Source organism: Argentina silus (genome assembly GCF_951799395.1).
Source record: "Argentina silus genome assembly, chromosome: 1".
NCBI lineage: Eukaryota > Metazoa > Chordata > Actinopteri > Argentiniformes > Argentinidae > Argentina > Argentina silus.
Genome location: NC_139655.1, coordinates 35,357,838 through 35,373,002, shown reverse-complemented (window position 1 = coordinate 35,373,002; position 15,165 = coordinate 35,357,838). Strand labels below are relative to the sequence as shown.

The following is a 15,165-nucleotide window of genomic DNA, read 5'->3' as shown; positions in this document are numbered from 1 at the left end:
AGAATTACAATCCCTCAGTGGCAGTAACCCCTACAGCTTTCAAATAAGTGAATGGGGAAGCACTTCTTCCTGGAACTGAAAGTTAAAGATTGTGCCTTCAAAACAAATAATGTCTTAAAAAAGTGAGACTGATATTTAAGTTCAGGTATAGATGAGCATACTGAGGTTAACCCGTCCACTCACAAGAAGCAGCTGCCCACCTACAACAGGAGTTAATCCACCTTCTTTTCTGCCAATTTCTTCTGCTGTTGCCCACCCTTCCTCTTTTCCCCAGGACCTTTCAGTGGCTTGGCCTCTACCCCGTCCCCGGTAAGTGGTTCCTGCTTTTCTGCTGTATCGCGCACCCTCCTGCATATGAAGTAACACACGATTCCCACAATGGCCGTCAGAATGCCAACCAAGAAGTAGACTAGTAGGGGCGCTTTGCTGAATAAATTCTGAGGAGAAGAAAGAAAGATAAACATTCATTAGCCCCGGGGCCGATGGTACTGTAGTCTTAATCTGGCCCTGATTGTGTGGAACATTTCATGTTCCTCCTTACTTCTAGTCCATCATTATACAAGGTTGTCCAGTTTGTTCTTTTGGAACACAAGACTGCACACCCAGTAGCTCACCATACCTGAGCAGGAGAACCTTGCTATAGATGTAAACACTGAATAAAGTCAGCCATGATCATTACTCATACATTACATTTGGAACAATTCTACACATTACAACGGTTTCAGTCCACAGCTAATTTCATGGTATTTTTGTATAAAATACTATGTTTAAGGGATGTTTTCAGCCTATTTTCATGATTTGCTTCAAATTCATCTTACCCTGATTTGTCTTCATAGGCTATAATCTAAACTTTAAATGTGTTCTACTTTGCTAGACACCACAGGCTAGTAACAGTCAGCAGCACCCTCCCCAAAAGACTGGATTGCAATGTCAATCTAGAGTAGTCTGAATTGCATGCCAAAATTGACTAGTAGTAACTTAAAAAAAGTTTGGCTGTGGCATCTCTTTAAACAACCACCAGTGTGAGGGCTGGATTCCTGCCATATCCTTGTTGTTATGCAGTATCCCTGTTCACAAATGTCTGTGTAACAGGGTGTTATCCTTGTCTGTGAATTTGACGACACAACATAATCTAGAAGCAATTTATCGATTCACTGAACGTAGCATATCGACTGAGGAGCAGCACTACTCAAGTCTGATTTGAATAAACAGCAGGTGTTGAATCAGGATCAGCGTTCGTGAAATCTAGAGCCTGAACGTGAATTTGACGTAATCAAGCCTGCTAATTTTGGATAATCCTGAATATGTAAAACTCGATTCGTAGTATATCCCTCCAGTCTCTGGGCAATGCTCTACACTTACCGTCGCCGTCATTTTGACATCATACACGAACCTCTTGAAGCCCTGAACGAATCCATCTCCTCCTTGGGACTGTTTTAAACAAAACAGTTGGCAATTAAATTATTTTAAAGCAAGATATTACAGCATGAAGTTTAAAAACCCTCCAGAGGGGTGATTAATGTTGTTTGTCACATGGTATACCATATGGCAACCTGAACATTTCAGGTGGGAGTTAACTCGGAGGTAACTTGGCTCGACACTGAATATGATTATACAAACCAGTGGGTGTATGTTAGATCTACCAGGGCTCAACATTAAGAGTTTGTGGTCAACTTGTCCGACTGGAGAAATAAAATAAATCGGGCATTATTTATTCGTAAATAACCTTTCAACACCTTATTTTGGCTATGCAGCGTGTAGTAGACAGCCGCACATAGTGGGTGCCGTATCAAGCTTTCTAGTCTGCACAAGTAGACTGTGTGACAACTCTATTGATTATTATAATCTCTGCGCTCTTGTGCTAAGCACAAAATGGTTTTCATCGCATATAGTTGCTCAAAGTCAAATGTACAGTATTGTCTCTCCTACAACGCTGTCAAGTCAAATCAAATAATAATAGGACAACGTTACAGCAACGTTATAGTTTCCTAAGCATACAACTAATTGATTTGGGAGAATGTAAACCTAGTTCCTTTGATCAATGCATTTCAAAAATAATTTGGTGACAGGTTTTTCTCAGCACATTTACAGCCATCAGAGGACATATACAGCTGGGGCCAATTCTGATGGCACCCTCAGATTTATTCGTTTTGACCATGTGACTCATTGTTTTCATATAGTATTGTTGGTAATAATGATGAGATTAAATGAACCATTTATAAACACTGTATTAAGGCCAACATACAGTCCCTTTAGAAAGTGTAGACACCCTATCAAAAGTGTTCAACTTTACTTGCCCTAGAGCCTGAAATTGAAATACATTAAATTAGGATTAAAAAAAAGAAAGAAAAAAAAAGCAGAAATGTATTAAAAATGAAAAACTGAGAAGAGCTGTTTGCATAAGGCCAAACATCATTTGCTGTGGTCCTCCTAGAATTAGCTCAAATGCCAAAAATCCTTCAACAAGTTACTCAGTAAGTTGAATTGAGGCCATCTGAGTGAAATGATTATAGTTCACACGATTTTGGAATCTTTGTATGGTTCCACATTTGAATGGGAATCAATTACCCACCATGTTGATCAGGCTACAAACTGAGCTGATGTAGCTAACCCTAACCCAGCAAAACTGCTCAGAAATGCAACTCCGAGGCCTGGAGAGATGTTTAAAAGATCTAAGTTGAATGGCTGAGAGGGAAAAGCACAGTGGATGGACAACATCATGCCAGTCACTCTACAAAACCTGTCTACAGTCATGAGAAAAAATTAGGACACCCTATGAAAACCTTTGTCTTCTTCAACATATTCAAACATGTGGACATTTGATATTCATTTGAACAATATTGAAAAATTGAGGTAATATAACTAAACAAATACAACTGAAACAAATTATTTAAAAAATGATTGGTAAAATGTAATTAATAGAAATGCCTTTTCTTGTGAGGAAAAAGTTAGGACACCCCTACATTTAGTTCCACTTAAAATGCCTAAAATTATAATAAAGAGCACCACATCAGGTGCAAATGATTAGAACATCGTTACAGAGGATTTTGGAGGAGCCTGTCCTATTTAAACCTCAGATATTTAGTTTGGTTTGCTCTTGATTGTTGAAGTGAGTTGCATCACCATGGCGAGATCAAAAGAGCTCTCTGAGGCCTTCAGAAGAAAAATTGTAGATGCATATGAGTCTGGGAAGGGATATAAAAAGATCTCCAAACTATTCGAAATTGGCCATTCCACTGTCCGGAAAATAATTTACAAGTGGAGAACATTTAAAACCACCACCAACATGGCCAGGTCAGGCCGCCCAAGCAAGTTCAGCCTAAGAGCTGACCGAAAGATGCTTAAAGAAGTCTCCAACAATCCCAGAATGTTATCACGAGACCTACAGGTATCTCTTGCCACAATTGATGTCAAAGTACATGCATCCACCATAAGAAAGAGACTGAACAAGTTTGCATTACATGGGAGGTGTGCAAGGAGGAAACCCCTGCTGTCAAAAAAAAACATCAGGGCAAGACTAAAGTTTGCCAGAGAACACCTAGAGAAAGACCAGAACTTCTGGAACAATGTGCTTTGGACAGATGAATCCAAAGTTGAACTATTTGGGCACAGTAAGAGTAGACATGTTTGGCGCAAAACCAAGACAGCATTTGAGAACAAGAACCTCATACCAACTGTGAAGCATGGGGGTGGAAATGTCATGGTTTGGGGCTGCTTTTCTGCAGCAGGGCCTGGTCAGCTCACCATCATAGAATCCACTATGAATTTTGTATTGTATCAGAGGGTGCTTGAGGAAAATGTGAGACCATCTGTTCGAAAGTTGAAGCTGAAGCAGATGTGGACCATGCAACATGACAATGACCCAAAACATTCCAGTAAATCTACCAAGGAATGACTCAAGAAAAATAAATTGAGAGTTCTGGAATGGTCAAGTCAAAGCCCGGATCTTAATCTTATTGAGATGCTGTGGATTGATTTGAAACTGGCTGTGCATGCAAGACACCCCTCGAACATCACACAGCTGAAAGAATTCTGCAAGGAGGAGTGGGAAAAACTTTCTCCCAATTGATGTCAGAGACCTGTAGACAGTTATAAGAAACGTCTAATTGAGGTTATTTCAGCCAAGGGGGGCAATACTAGCTATTAGGGCATAGGGTGTCCTAACTTTTTCCTCAGTAGGAATTGGCATTATTGTTAATTTTTCGTTAAATAAATGATTACAAAGTTACATTTTCATAGTTTTTTGTTCAATTACATCCCCTTTATCTATAGACATTGTTAGAAAGAAGATAACATATTGATATGTCCATATTTTTAAGAGAATAACTTAATATTTTGGGGGGTGTCCTAACTTTTTCTCATGACTGTATATAACAGTTGAGTGACCAGAAGGAATCCCTTAATGCATCAAATACATCAATTTCAAATCTATAATTGTGTTTGCAACAATGAATTCAAGTGATGCAGGAAAATATTAAGAGAAAATTGAGAAACTTTCCGAGTTCGTAGTGACAGCCTGATCAACACAGTGTGTAATTGATTCCTACTCCAATGAGGGACCATCCAAAGAAAAGGGTATTCATTCTGAAATCATGTGATCTATTATCATTGCACTCAGATTGACTCAACTTATGAAGTAACTTTTTAAAGACCTTTTTGCATTTGAGCTCATTTTAAGAGAGCCACAACAAGGGGTGTATAGACTTGTAAACAGGTTGTTTTTTTTGTTTTAAATGTTTTATCATTTAATTGTTTTAATAAAATGTCTTTCAAGTTTGAAGTGTCCAGTAGGCTGTGCAGTTCAAGGAGGGAAAAAACCTGATATAATGTCTTTAGTTTTCAGGCTCTGGGAGAGCAAAAGGTGAACATTTTTGAAAGATTGTGTAGACTTTCTCTAGGCACTGCAGATGCTTCACTTAATGTTTTATACACAAATGTGATGCTATACAAAAGTGGGCAAAAGTGCCAGATGTAAGGACCTGTTATAACACCCTTTTAACGTTGTACAAATTTGTTTATAATGTTTTGTTAAGTATCGATGTAGGCCTAATGGGTTTAAGAAGGCTTCATTTAGTCTTTAAAGCTGTAATTCATTCAAAGTGGGACTGTCTTACCTTAATATGACCAGCCAACACACTGTTCATGAACCGAAGCAGCTGCTCCTCTGTCTCCACTTTGTCATCAGACAGGAAATAGCTATCAGTAGACATGTTTAACACGATGATGGAGGGCATGATCAGTTCCCTGTCAACACAGAAACATTGACTCATCAACATGCTGTTAGATACTGTGTGGTAAGGGTGGTTAGGGGTGGTTGTCCCTTTCAAACATGCCGGACCATTAACCCTCTGCTTCATCCATGGAACTGCATAGAAGTTATATGTGGTGCAGCGCAAAAAACACCATCACTCATATGAAATTACATTAAATCTCATGCACCACTGCCAAATGAGTTTGTGGTGATGAGGAACCATACCCAGTTCTCAACCCAGGCTTGTTCATTGGATTATTTCCAACATTCCAAACTGATGAAAAGTGAGGTGAAAAATAGACATTTCCACTCACCCCATCATAAGGCCGTTGATGTACTCGTTCCCGTCCATGTGACCAAATTGGAATTTTCTGAGAGCATTACATGTTAAATATAATGTATTAGTGTAACAGGAAAGGAACTCTGCCACTACCTCACTCTCTAACCAAGGTGCATGAATTGAGGAACAAACTGAAGTGAAGACGACAGTAGAACTTGGAAATGGAAATATGTATTTATTGTTAAAAAAACAGCTAATTTCAGCCAGAGTCGAATTTATTACACATAATTATTAAGAAATGAAAAACTGCCAATGATGTAACGGAACACACCAACACAATCCTATACACTCACTGAACACTTTATTAGGAACACTATACTAATACTGGATAGGGCCTCCCTTTGCTCTTAAAACAGCCTCAATTTTTTTTCATGCCATTGATTCCACAAGATGGAATGGAATGGAAACATTCTTTTGAGATTCTGGTCCATGATGACATACTCAATTCCTGCAGATTTTTCAGGTGCACTTTCAAGCTGTGAATCTCCCATTCTACCACATCCCAAAGGTGTTCTATTGGATTCAGATCCGGTGACTGGGAAGGTCACTGAAGACCACTGAACTCATTGTCATGTTCATGAAACCAGTTTGAGATGACTTTTGCTTTGTGACATGGTGCATTATCATGCTGAAAGTAGCCATTAGAAGATGGGTAAATTGTGGCCATGAAGGGATGCACATGGTCAGCAACAATACTCATATAGGCTGTGGCATTCAAGCGATGATTGATTGGTATTAACAGGCCCAAAGTGTGCCAAGAAAACATTCCCCACACCATTACACCACCTCCTGAATGAGAAGGTGTACAGGTGTTTCTAATAAAGTTCTCGGTGAGTGTACATTGTTGATAAAACAAAGCACTTTGTAGGTGGTACTGTAATAAGATTAACAAGATAACTCAAACTCAGAAATTCTACTCACTTGCTGTAGTGCTCCTTATATTCTGTGGCTACTTTTTTCATCAGTGTCTTGTAACTGGACAGGGAAGAAGGATATTTAATTTAAGCCATTGGTAATAAAGACAGACAGTTAATACAATGTTTTGAAGACAATATTAATTGCTGGAACGACAGTTGATTAGAAATTGTTTTGCTAACATTGACTGTGTACAAACTTGAGCTGAACAATGGAACTAAAACATAAATTATTGTGTTATTGTCACGTATCTCAAGTGTGTATACAGCTCACTATCAGATCATCTGAATTGGTATCCTCATACCGGATACTATCCTCCAAACCATGTTTCTCATCCACTACAGCAAGAGCCAACAGTTTGCCTAAATTGAAGACAGAGCAAAATACATCAGATAATTTTTCAGACTTTGACTAAAACAAAACAAACAACACTATACATTATTATAATCTTTCAACAAGGCTTGGTATTCTGCTTGATTGAACTGAAAAGTTAAGTTTGTGTTAATAGCAATGTTAAAAAAGTGTCCTTTTAATTCTAACACTCTCTTGTGAAAACTTACCTCAGAAACTTCAATTTACAGCTTAATTGAGTCCACTGAATTCAACATACCTGTATCCCCCATTGCATACAAGGTGTAGCTATCAATTGGAAGATAACTCTGGAAACGCTCTCTATTTATCCAGGATAAGAGGCTACCATCCTGGGATGCTGAAATTTAAAAAGGATAGCTACTATAAATGAATATGACTAGATGAAGCACTTACAATCCCTTTAAATGTATCATCTGTAGATTCATTTATTATAGAAAGAGGGAGGGGTCTTTGTGTGTGTAATGTGCACTGAGTGTCTTAAATATCTGTATTGACCTCAGACTCAGATAATCACTAAACCTACGGTCAGATTCATGGAGCAAACTCCTCACTGGTTTACCTAATTTTTTTACAAACAGCCCCCATAAGGACTTATCTAGTGGGGTCTTTGCAAATGACATCAGTGATCACTGCCCTATTGCTTGTATTAGAAACACCAAACAGATAAATATTGATCCTTGTATCATCATGAAAAGACATTTTAAAAATGTCTCACCTCAGGCTTTTCTCCATGATTTGTATTACTCTGATATTTCCTGTATTGGCTGCATACCTGACCCTTAAGTGGCTCTGGAATTTTTCTCTTCTGTATTTATTTCTCTGGCAGACAAAAATGCATTACCCTACTTACAATAACTTGAAGTATGTGTGATAAAGGTAAATACTTAAACTTTCAACTGCATTGCACTAATTGCAGGAGAGACGGATGAATTTTAAGAGTATTTGAGCAGGGTCTACGTCTGTTACCATCATAAATTAAATAAGTCCCATCCTTGAACACAGCGACAGCCGGGACATCATTAAGAGCAACTGCCTGAGGATAAAGAGAGAAACTTATTTACTCTACAGGCAAAATATGCCTTAATGAATGAATGAATTGGAACTCGAAGCACTGACACAATCTAGGCAGCCACAGATGTTGAGATTTAGATTTGTAGCGTGTTCTAATGCTGTTTTACTGTTTTACTGTTTTCATTTGGAATGTTTATATTCAAATCTCACCTTGGGTAAAATGGCCTTTGAGGCAGAGAAGAAGTTTGAATGCACTATCAGCTCCTTGGCAGCCAAAACATACTGCCCCTGGGGAGATAAAAGGTGGGGAACTTCAGATCCAGACCCATTGCCTGATTAGACTCAAACTGTGATTTACATGGTATCTCTTTTTCACACAATCACACATGGTCAACAACAGTACTTAAATAGGCTGTGGCATTCAAGTGATGATTGAGTATTAACGGGCCGAATGTGTGCCAAGAAAACATTCCCCACAGCATTACACCACCTCCACCATGAGAAGGTGTACAAGTGTTCCTAATAAAGTGAATAGAATAACTAGTGGTTTGCATCTTGAAGTGAAGCCTTTGTAGTTCGGCTGGTGACGTATTCTACGAATAGTAGTCTGGCACATTCAGGCCTACCTCCTGGAGAGTGTTCCTGATCTGTGGGACAGTTGTTTTGGGGGTTTTCTTAATTATGGTGAGCATTCTTTGCTCATCCGCTGTAGTCTTCCTCGGCCTACCAGCCCGTTTGAGATTACTGAGCTCACTTTTTTTCCCTTATTTTTAATGATGTTTGTTGGCAAGCCATAGATTTTGGCTATGTTTCTGATATTTTTTTCTGATGGTTCAGTCTATTAATGGCTTCCTTGACTTTCATTGGCACCTCTTTGCTCATGTTGACAGACATCAATAGCAGACTCCAAAGGCAAATGCAAAGCTTAGAATCAATACTAGAAAGTGACAGCTCTCTTATGCCTGCACAAATGATGTGGCAGAAAACACGCCTGATTAACCTGTTTTCCCAAGTGAAAAGACATAGCTGTATTGAAAATAGTTATTAATAATTAATATGCTCAAAATATATTCATGTTTTTCTATACTTACTTGAAGTACACTAAAGTTGTACTGACATTGTACTTTTGCATATTTACTCAAAGTATACTTTAATTTCATGCCCTTAAATTTGTGCTTTATATTTGCAAAAAGTATACTAGAATTTAATGTATTTTAAATTGTACTTTAGTATACTTACAAAAAGTATACTTTATTGTCATGTAATTGAATCAGCATTTTAGTATACTTACAAAAAGTATACTTGAATGTCATGTCTGTAAATGTGTCCCTGAGTGTTAGGTTACCTGGCCCTTCAACTTTAATGCAGTTGCACCTCTAATGGGATCAATTAGAAACTCCGTTTTGACAAGTAAATATCTTGGTCGTCCTGGGCGATGAGTAAACCATCTCAGCGATAACTTTGAACAAAAACATTTGTAGAATATCCTGAAAGAATCTCAATAAAAACATATGAAATTAAGTATGTTTAGAATATAATTTCATGACATATTACCCAGTATTCTTGTCTCAAATGTAACTTTTTGTTAACAACAACACTTACAGTTTTGTATACTTCGATTCCTGCTATCCCTCAATTATGTGTATTAAGTTGCGAACCATAACTGAAAATAATTAGGACCATAAATAGGACCAAGGTGTACGGTATGCCATTCAGTCCTATGTACAAGTCAGAAGCCTGCAAGAGTTACAGGGATACATGGTTACATGTCATGTCCCCCTCAACATCAATGGGACTTCTTGCAGTAATAAAGGTTGAATATTAAAATGAAAATGAGCATAAATACCAGTATATTTTCGATGTAATTGAAGTGTCTTTTAGAATACACAGAAATATGCTAGTGACACATTATTAACACACTTCTAATATACTTCATACTATTTGACGGTCGCTTTGAATAATACATTTTACATTTTAGACATTTAGCAGATGCCTTTATCCAAAGCGAATTACAACAAGTACATCTGTAAGTGAACACAAGTAAGTGAATAATCTATACATCAGTCATCATAAGAAAAACAAATCTATGCTCAGACCAGGGGCCATTGGCCGTCACAATACTAGAAGAATTGCTAAGAGTTCAGTTATGTTAAATTTAACATATTTCAAGTATACTTAATATGCTAGAAAAAATACATAATTTACCATTTTAGTATGTTAAATACAACATAATTACAATTTAAGATGGTTTAGGGTTAGGGTTAGGTATCCTTTAATATATTTAAGCATATTTAAACTCAAGTATACTAGAAATATCATACTTAAGTATACTTTGTTTTTTTGTTTTTTTGTTCTAAGGTGAAACCAATATGTACACAAATACCATCACATAAAAGATGAGAATCTCTACTTTAAACTCATAGTAATTGTTTGATTTCAATATAGAGTATAGAGCCAAAAGAAGAAAAAATGCTTCACTGCCCCATTACTTACACATTACTTACTGATATCAAAATCAACAGGTTTGGTAGAATTACATTATAGGTTAGGATCTTGGTAAAGTGTTGTGTCCATACCTTTAAGGGGGATGGCCCTCCAATGTAGACAAAGAGAACATTATGTCTACTCATAACGTGTTGAAATAACTGTTGGCTGGTCAGTGCTCTCACCGCAGGTCTAAAGCAAGAGAGGAATGAGGACAGATGGAGACAGCATATGAGAGTAATACATAGAGTGACAGAATGATCAGAAGAGAGAGTGCAGCCATCCCCAGTTTTACCCAGATACTCTGTTTGCAAAATCGATGATGCCATCCTTGGTTCTAGGACCTCTGTATTGGTACTTCATATCATCCTTCCACCTAAACAACAGACACACATTAATAACTGCAACAGAAAAATACCAACATTAGCCAAATTATCAAACACTCTTTTGATGACAACATACAGTACATTCAAGGCTAATAAATAATGATAATAATAGTAATAGTAATGATAATAATAATAATGTTGTTGTAAGTAGGTAGTCAATGGCATTACAGCTGGGAAGTGAACTACTTACAACCTAACAGCAGGATAGCCTCCAACACGAAAATCTTTTGCAATACCTGAAACCAAATTATGAGAAGGTAAATATGAAGGTACAAATATATTGTATTTCCAGTTTTGATACACTCTTAGAAAAAACAGTTCTAACGAGAATCTAAAATAATTTTATTTCTGCATTACTGCACTTGGAACCCAAAAGTGTTTAAATACAAACAAATACTATTTCAACCCAAGTCAAAAATATATCTAAAAACTGTCCATCATGCATTACACCTCTTACATGAGCTGATAAATGGGGGATTTAAAGGCTTCATCAGGTTGAACAACCATTGAAAATGCTAACTAGGCTGTTAGCCCATCTGGTTAGCATGGCTTACCATATGTTGCACACACACACACACACACACACACACACACACACACACTTGGAATGGGCCGTATCCATAATGGCTTCAGACCTGTACCGTAAATCTCCACTCATCCTATTAGTGTGAACAGACTGGACTAATACTAGCACCCAGGCTTAGACCGAATGTTGACGTGGCACTCTGTGGCTGGTCGCCTCGTTGCACAATTCGATGAACCATTACTCTAACTCTACTCATACTCTAACCATTACTCTAACTCTACTCATATTTCAGCTTAGTTTTAATATGCTATCAGAAGAAATACCCAATCATATGTATGGATTAAATGACATTGCATTCAGTAAAGATTTACCAACCACCAGTAGATGTCAGTGTGGTCAGTGTAAATAGTGGATTCTGAGTGACAAAATAGACACTGATTAAACTTTTGTTGACTTCCTAGTATTTGTTGTTGTGGGCTTATACATGTTCTATTTAGCTCTGGTGTCTTTCCGGCCATTTACAACTGATGAAGAATCAATGCTTAAACAATGCTTAGAGTTAAACAATAAAACTGTCCTTGGACCTGTTGTAAAGGGTTTAACATACCAAAACGTCCCCAACTTTACTAAAGGAGGCAAAATTGAGTAAGTAGAATCTTATTAATGGCTTCTAATTCAAATTATATGGACCAATGTTTTTCAAGCTCACAAAGACAAAATTACAAAAAACACCTACACACGCCAACTGGCAGATTACTCACTTTGATGGGCTTTGGCGTCAATCCTGCCCACATTGACTGGAGACCCCAAACTTTTCAGCTCCGCTCCAACTTCATACCACACTGGGTTCATCTCCTTGCAATATGCACACCCAGGAACGTAGAACTGTACAAGATGAGAATGTGAACTCACTTCACTTTATAGGAATGTATCTCACATCTTGAGCAAGACCCTTAGAGTCCTTAGATGGAAATTCCTACTTTTGAGTAGTTTTTGGGACATACAGTATGCTGATAGGCTATGGCCACTGCTCACAAGTATACCACTGTACTGTATTATCTGTTTGATGTGTGGCCACTGGCCTTGTGTGCATAATATTTGCTTAACCACTGTATCATCTATTGTACCCTCAGCCTGAGTGGATATGAATCTGAAAGTGAAATATGGTTATTTGTGTCAATAGCCTACATTTCACAAGACTGCAAACTATCTCTGTATGTCTACTGTTCCTACACCAGGACCCCTTAATATGCACACTTGCACACAGACACACTAAGCAAGGACACTGAAGAAAGTTTTACAAGCCACACATGTAGTGTTGACAGCATTTCAGTAGGTAACACTGCCCCAGTAATGCAGGCCACATGAAAGCCTTTGACATGTATTTCTATTCCAACATTTCGTTGACATGTTATTCGACCCTTTTTACTTTTCTCTACTCACACAACCATGAGCTATATTTATTTCTTAAATTTAGAAAAATTCAATGCATGCATACTTGAATCAGCCATATTTCATCCATCCGTGTGTCCTGAAACCTGCAAAATAGTAATAACATTGAACAGTGTTGACAGTGTCAATATTGTTTTTTTTTTTACAATTAACTACAGTACCAGTCAAAAGTTTGGACACAAACTTGCCAAGAGTGTGCAAAGCTGTCATCAAAGAAAAAGGTGGCTACTTTGAAGAATCTAAAATATAAAACATATTCTGGTTTGTTTAACACTTTTTTGTTTACTACATAATTCCATATGTGTTCCTTCATAGTTTTGATGTCTTATATATATATTAATCTACAATGTAGAAAATAATAAAAAATAAAGAAAAACCACTGAATGAGAAGGCGTGTCCAAACTTTTGACTGGTACTGTATTTGTAATCCCTTATAATACTGACAGTCACATACATTTCACAAGGATTTAGGTTAAATGTCCCGTTACTTAGGGTTATCGGATATATGCCTAATAAAGCCATTACATTAGACCACTATAGCCTTTCCCCATCATTATTTTCAATTACTATAGCACAAAAGTGTATTCATCATAACAGCAAAAGTAGCGAAGTAACGTACGTGTCATCGAGCTCCTCAACGAAGGCTGACACCGCAGCAATACTCAATATAACTGTCAATGCAGGGGAATATAGTGGCAAATATTACAAAAAAAACGAACGTGGCAAATATCACAAACTAACGAGAATAATTAAAAAGTGTATCTTGCTCCTAGTCGGAATTCTTGTAATGATTCATTTCGTAGTTATGATATTACAGAATAATAAATCCGAGCGCAAACCAGCCTACAACATTAACCAACCGAGTGTTATTCCGACATAACGCACCTGTCCAGATGACGCCGAATTTTCTATTTGTCTTCATATTTACGAAGTGATCGATCAGCAAATACATGGGTGTTGTGCCGGACCCGCTGTTTCTTAGCGCTGTAGAACACCTGTCAGGAGCCTTCTGTCAAATTAAAAGCCCTTTAAGGAATGGTCATGGAGGTAGGCCACGTGTTGCTGGATTAAGGAGGGCAATAATAGAAGTAAAAATAAATTATAATGAGGAAAAAAAGTTCCAGAAGAAACTTGACAGTCTTATTTTGGTTGTGGAAATAGATTAAAGATGGTTTGGACGATAGATAGATTTGTTACTTCATATACAGTACATAAGTATTCAGACCCTTTGCTATGACACTCTTAAAATTAGCTAAAATGCAAAAATGTTATCAACAAATCACTCAATAAATTGAATTGAGTCCATCTTAATGCAAGGATAATAGTTCATGCAATTTTGGAATGAATATCTTTATTTGTATAGGGTCTCTGATTTGCATAGGAATCAATTTTGCCTAAAATCTTATCATCAGGAAATGAAACGCATGTTCAGTTCGTTTAAATCTGAGGTTTGACGAGGCCAGTCAAGACCTTGACACTTTTTGGCCCTGAAAAACTCCCTAGTTGCTATGGCAGTATGTTTGGGGTCATTATCTTACTGTATGATGAAACACCATCCAATGAATTTCGAGGTGTTTGCTTATAGTCGATCAGACAAGATGTACACTTCAGAATACGTTCTGCTGCTATTGTCAATTAAGACAAGTTAGACACTTCTTGTGGTAGCTATACATGCCCAAACCATAGCTTTTTGTTCTCCAAAATGTTCTCTTGCAATCACTCTCGTACATGATATTATTAGTCTTATCTGTGACAATTTTTTCCAATACTTTTGGAGCCCTGAAATAGTTCAAACTTTCTAAATGGTGAAAAAAAAAAATGAATTAAAGCTGAGAATCTCTACTTTGACCACATAGTAATTGTTTGATTTCTGATAACTGTTGGGAGTATAGAGCTAAAAGAAGACAAAATGCTTCTGCTTTCCAATACTTATGGAGGGCACTGTAGAGTGTCCTATCTCTATTTGGGAAACAGAAATCAAAGAGCAGGTCAGGTAACAAATGTATACCAGTTCCTTGTTTATCATTTACGTCACTGAAAACAGACATAAACCCTTGATCAGGCTAATGGTGAAATAAAAAGTCTAAAAAAAAACTGACATAGGTCACGGACTGATACGTTAGTCCTCATTTTAACATAGTTGTGTTTCGCTTTTTTTGTTTATACCTTTGTTCACTCCTTATGGAGATAGCAAAAGAGCAGCAAGAAATCAAACTGGGTAAAAGTGGGTAAGACTGGGTATGTCATTGTGTACCGTAGCCTGCAGTATGGTCTTTATCCTTGTAGGACAGTTGGGGGCAGTGTTGTGCAACTTACATACTACCATGGCATAAGTTCAGCGCACAGAAGACAACAAACTTCATTGTTGACATGGCTTTAATCACGCATACATTTTACAGAGAACTCATAGTGATAACTACATACTTCT

At 37.4% G+C, this 15,165-nt stretch overlaps 1 protein-coding gene across 1 annotated transcript; it reads right to left on the bottom strand.

Annotated features, from left to right (window-relative positions):
• Positions 1-212: 212 nt before the first annotated feature.
• tmx3a (thioredoxin related transmembrane protein 3a) lies at positions 213-13,659 on the bottom strand (the record flags this gene model as incomplete). Its single annotated transcript, XM_083690125.1, has 16 exons — positions 213-437; positions 1,363-1,431; positions 5,115-5,244; positions 5,566-5,622; positions 6,513-6,566; positions 6,811-6,868; positions 7,117-7,215; positions 7,845-7,911; positions 8,100-8,177; positions 10,466-10,565; positions 10,669-10,749; positions 10,950-10,995; positions 12,047-12,170; positions 12,784-12,823; positions 13,357-13,408; positions 13,623-13,659. 16 exons carry the CDS (start codon positions 13,657-13,659, stop codon positions 213-215), a joined length of 1,317 nt encoding a protein of 438 aa, XP_083546251.1.
• Positions 13,660-15,165: the final 1,506 nt, after the last annotated feature.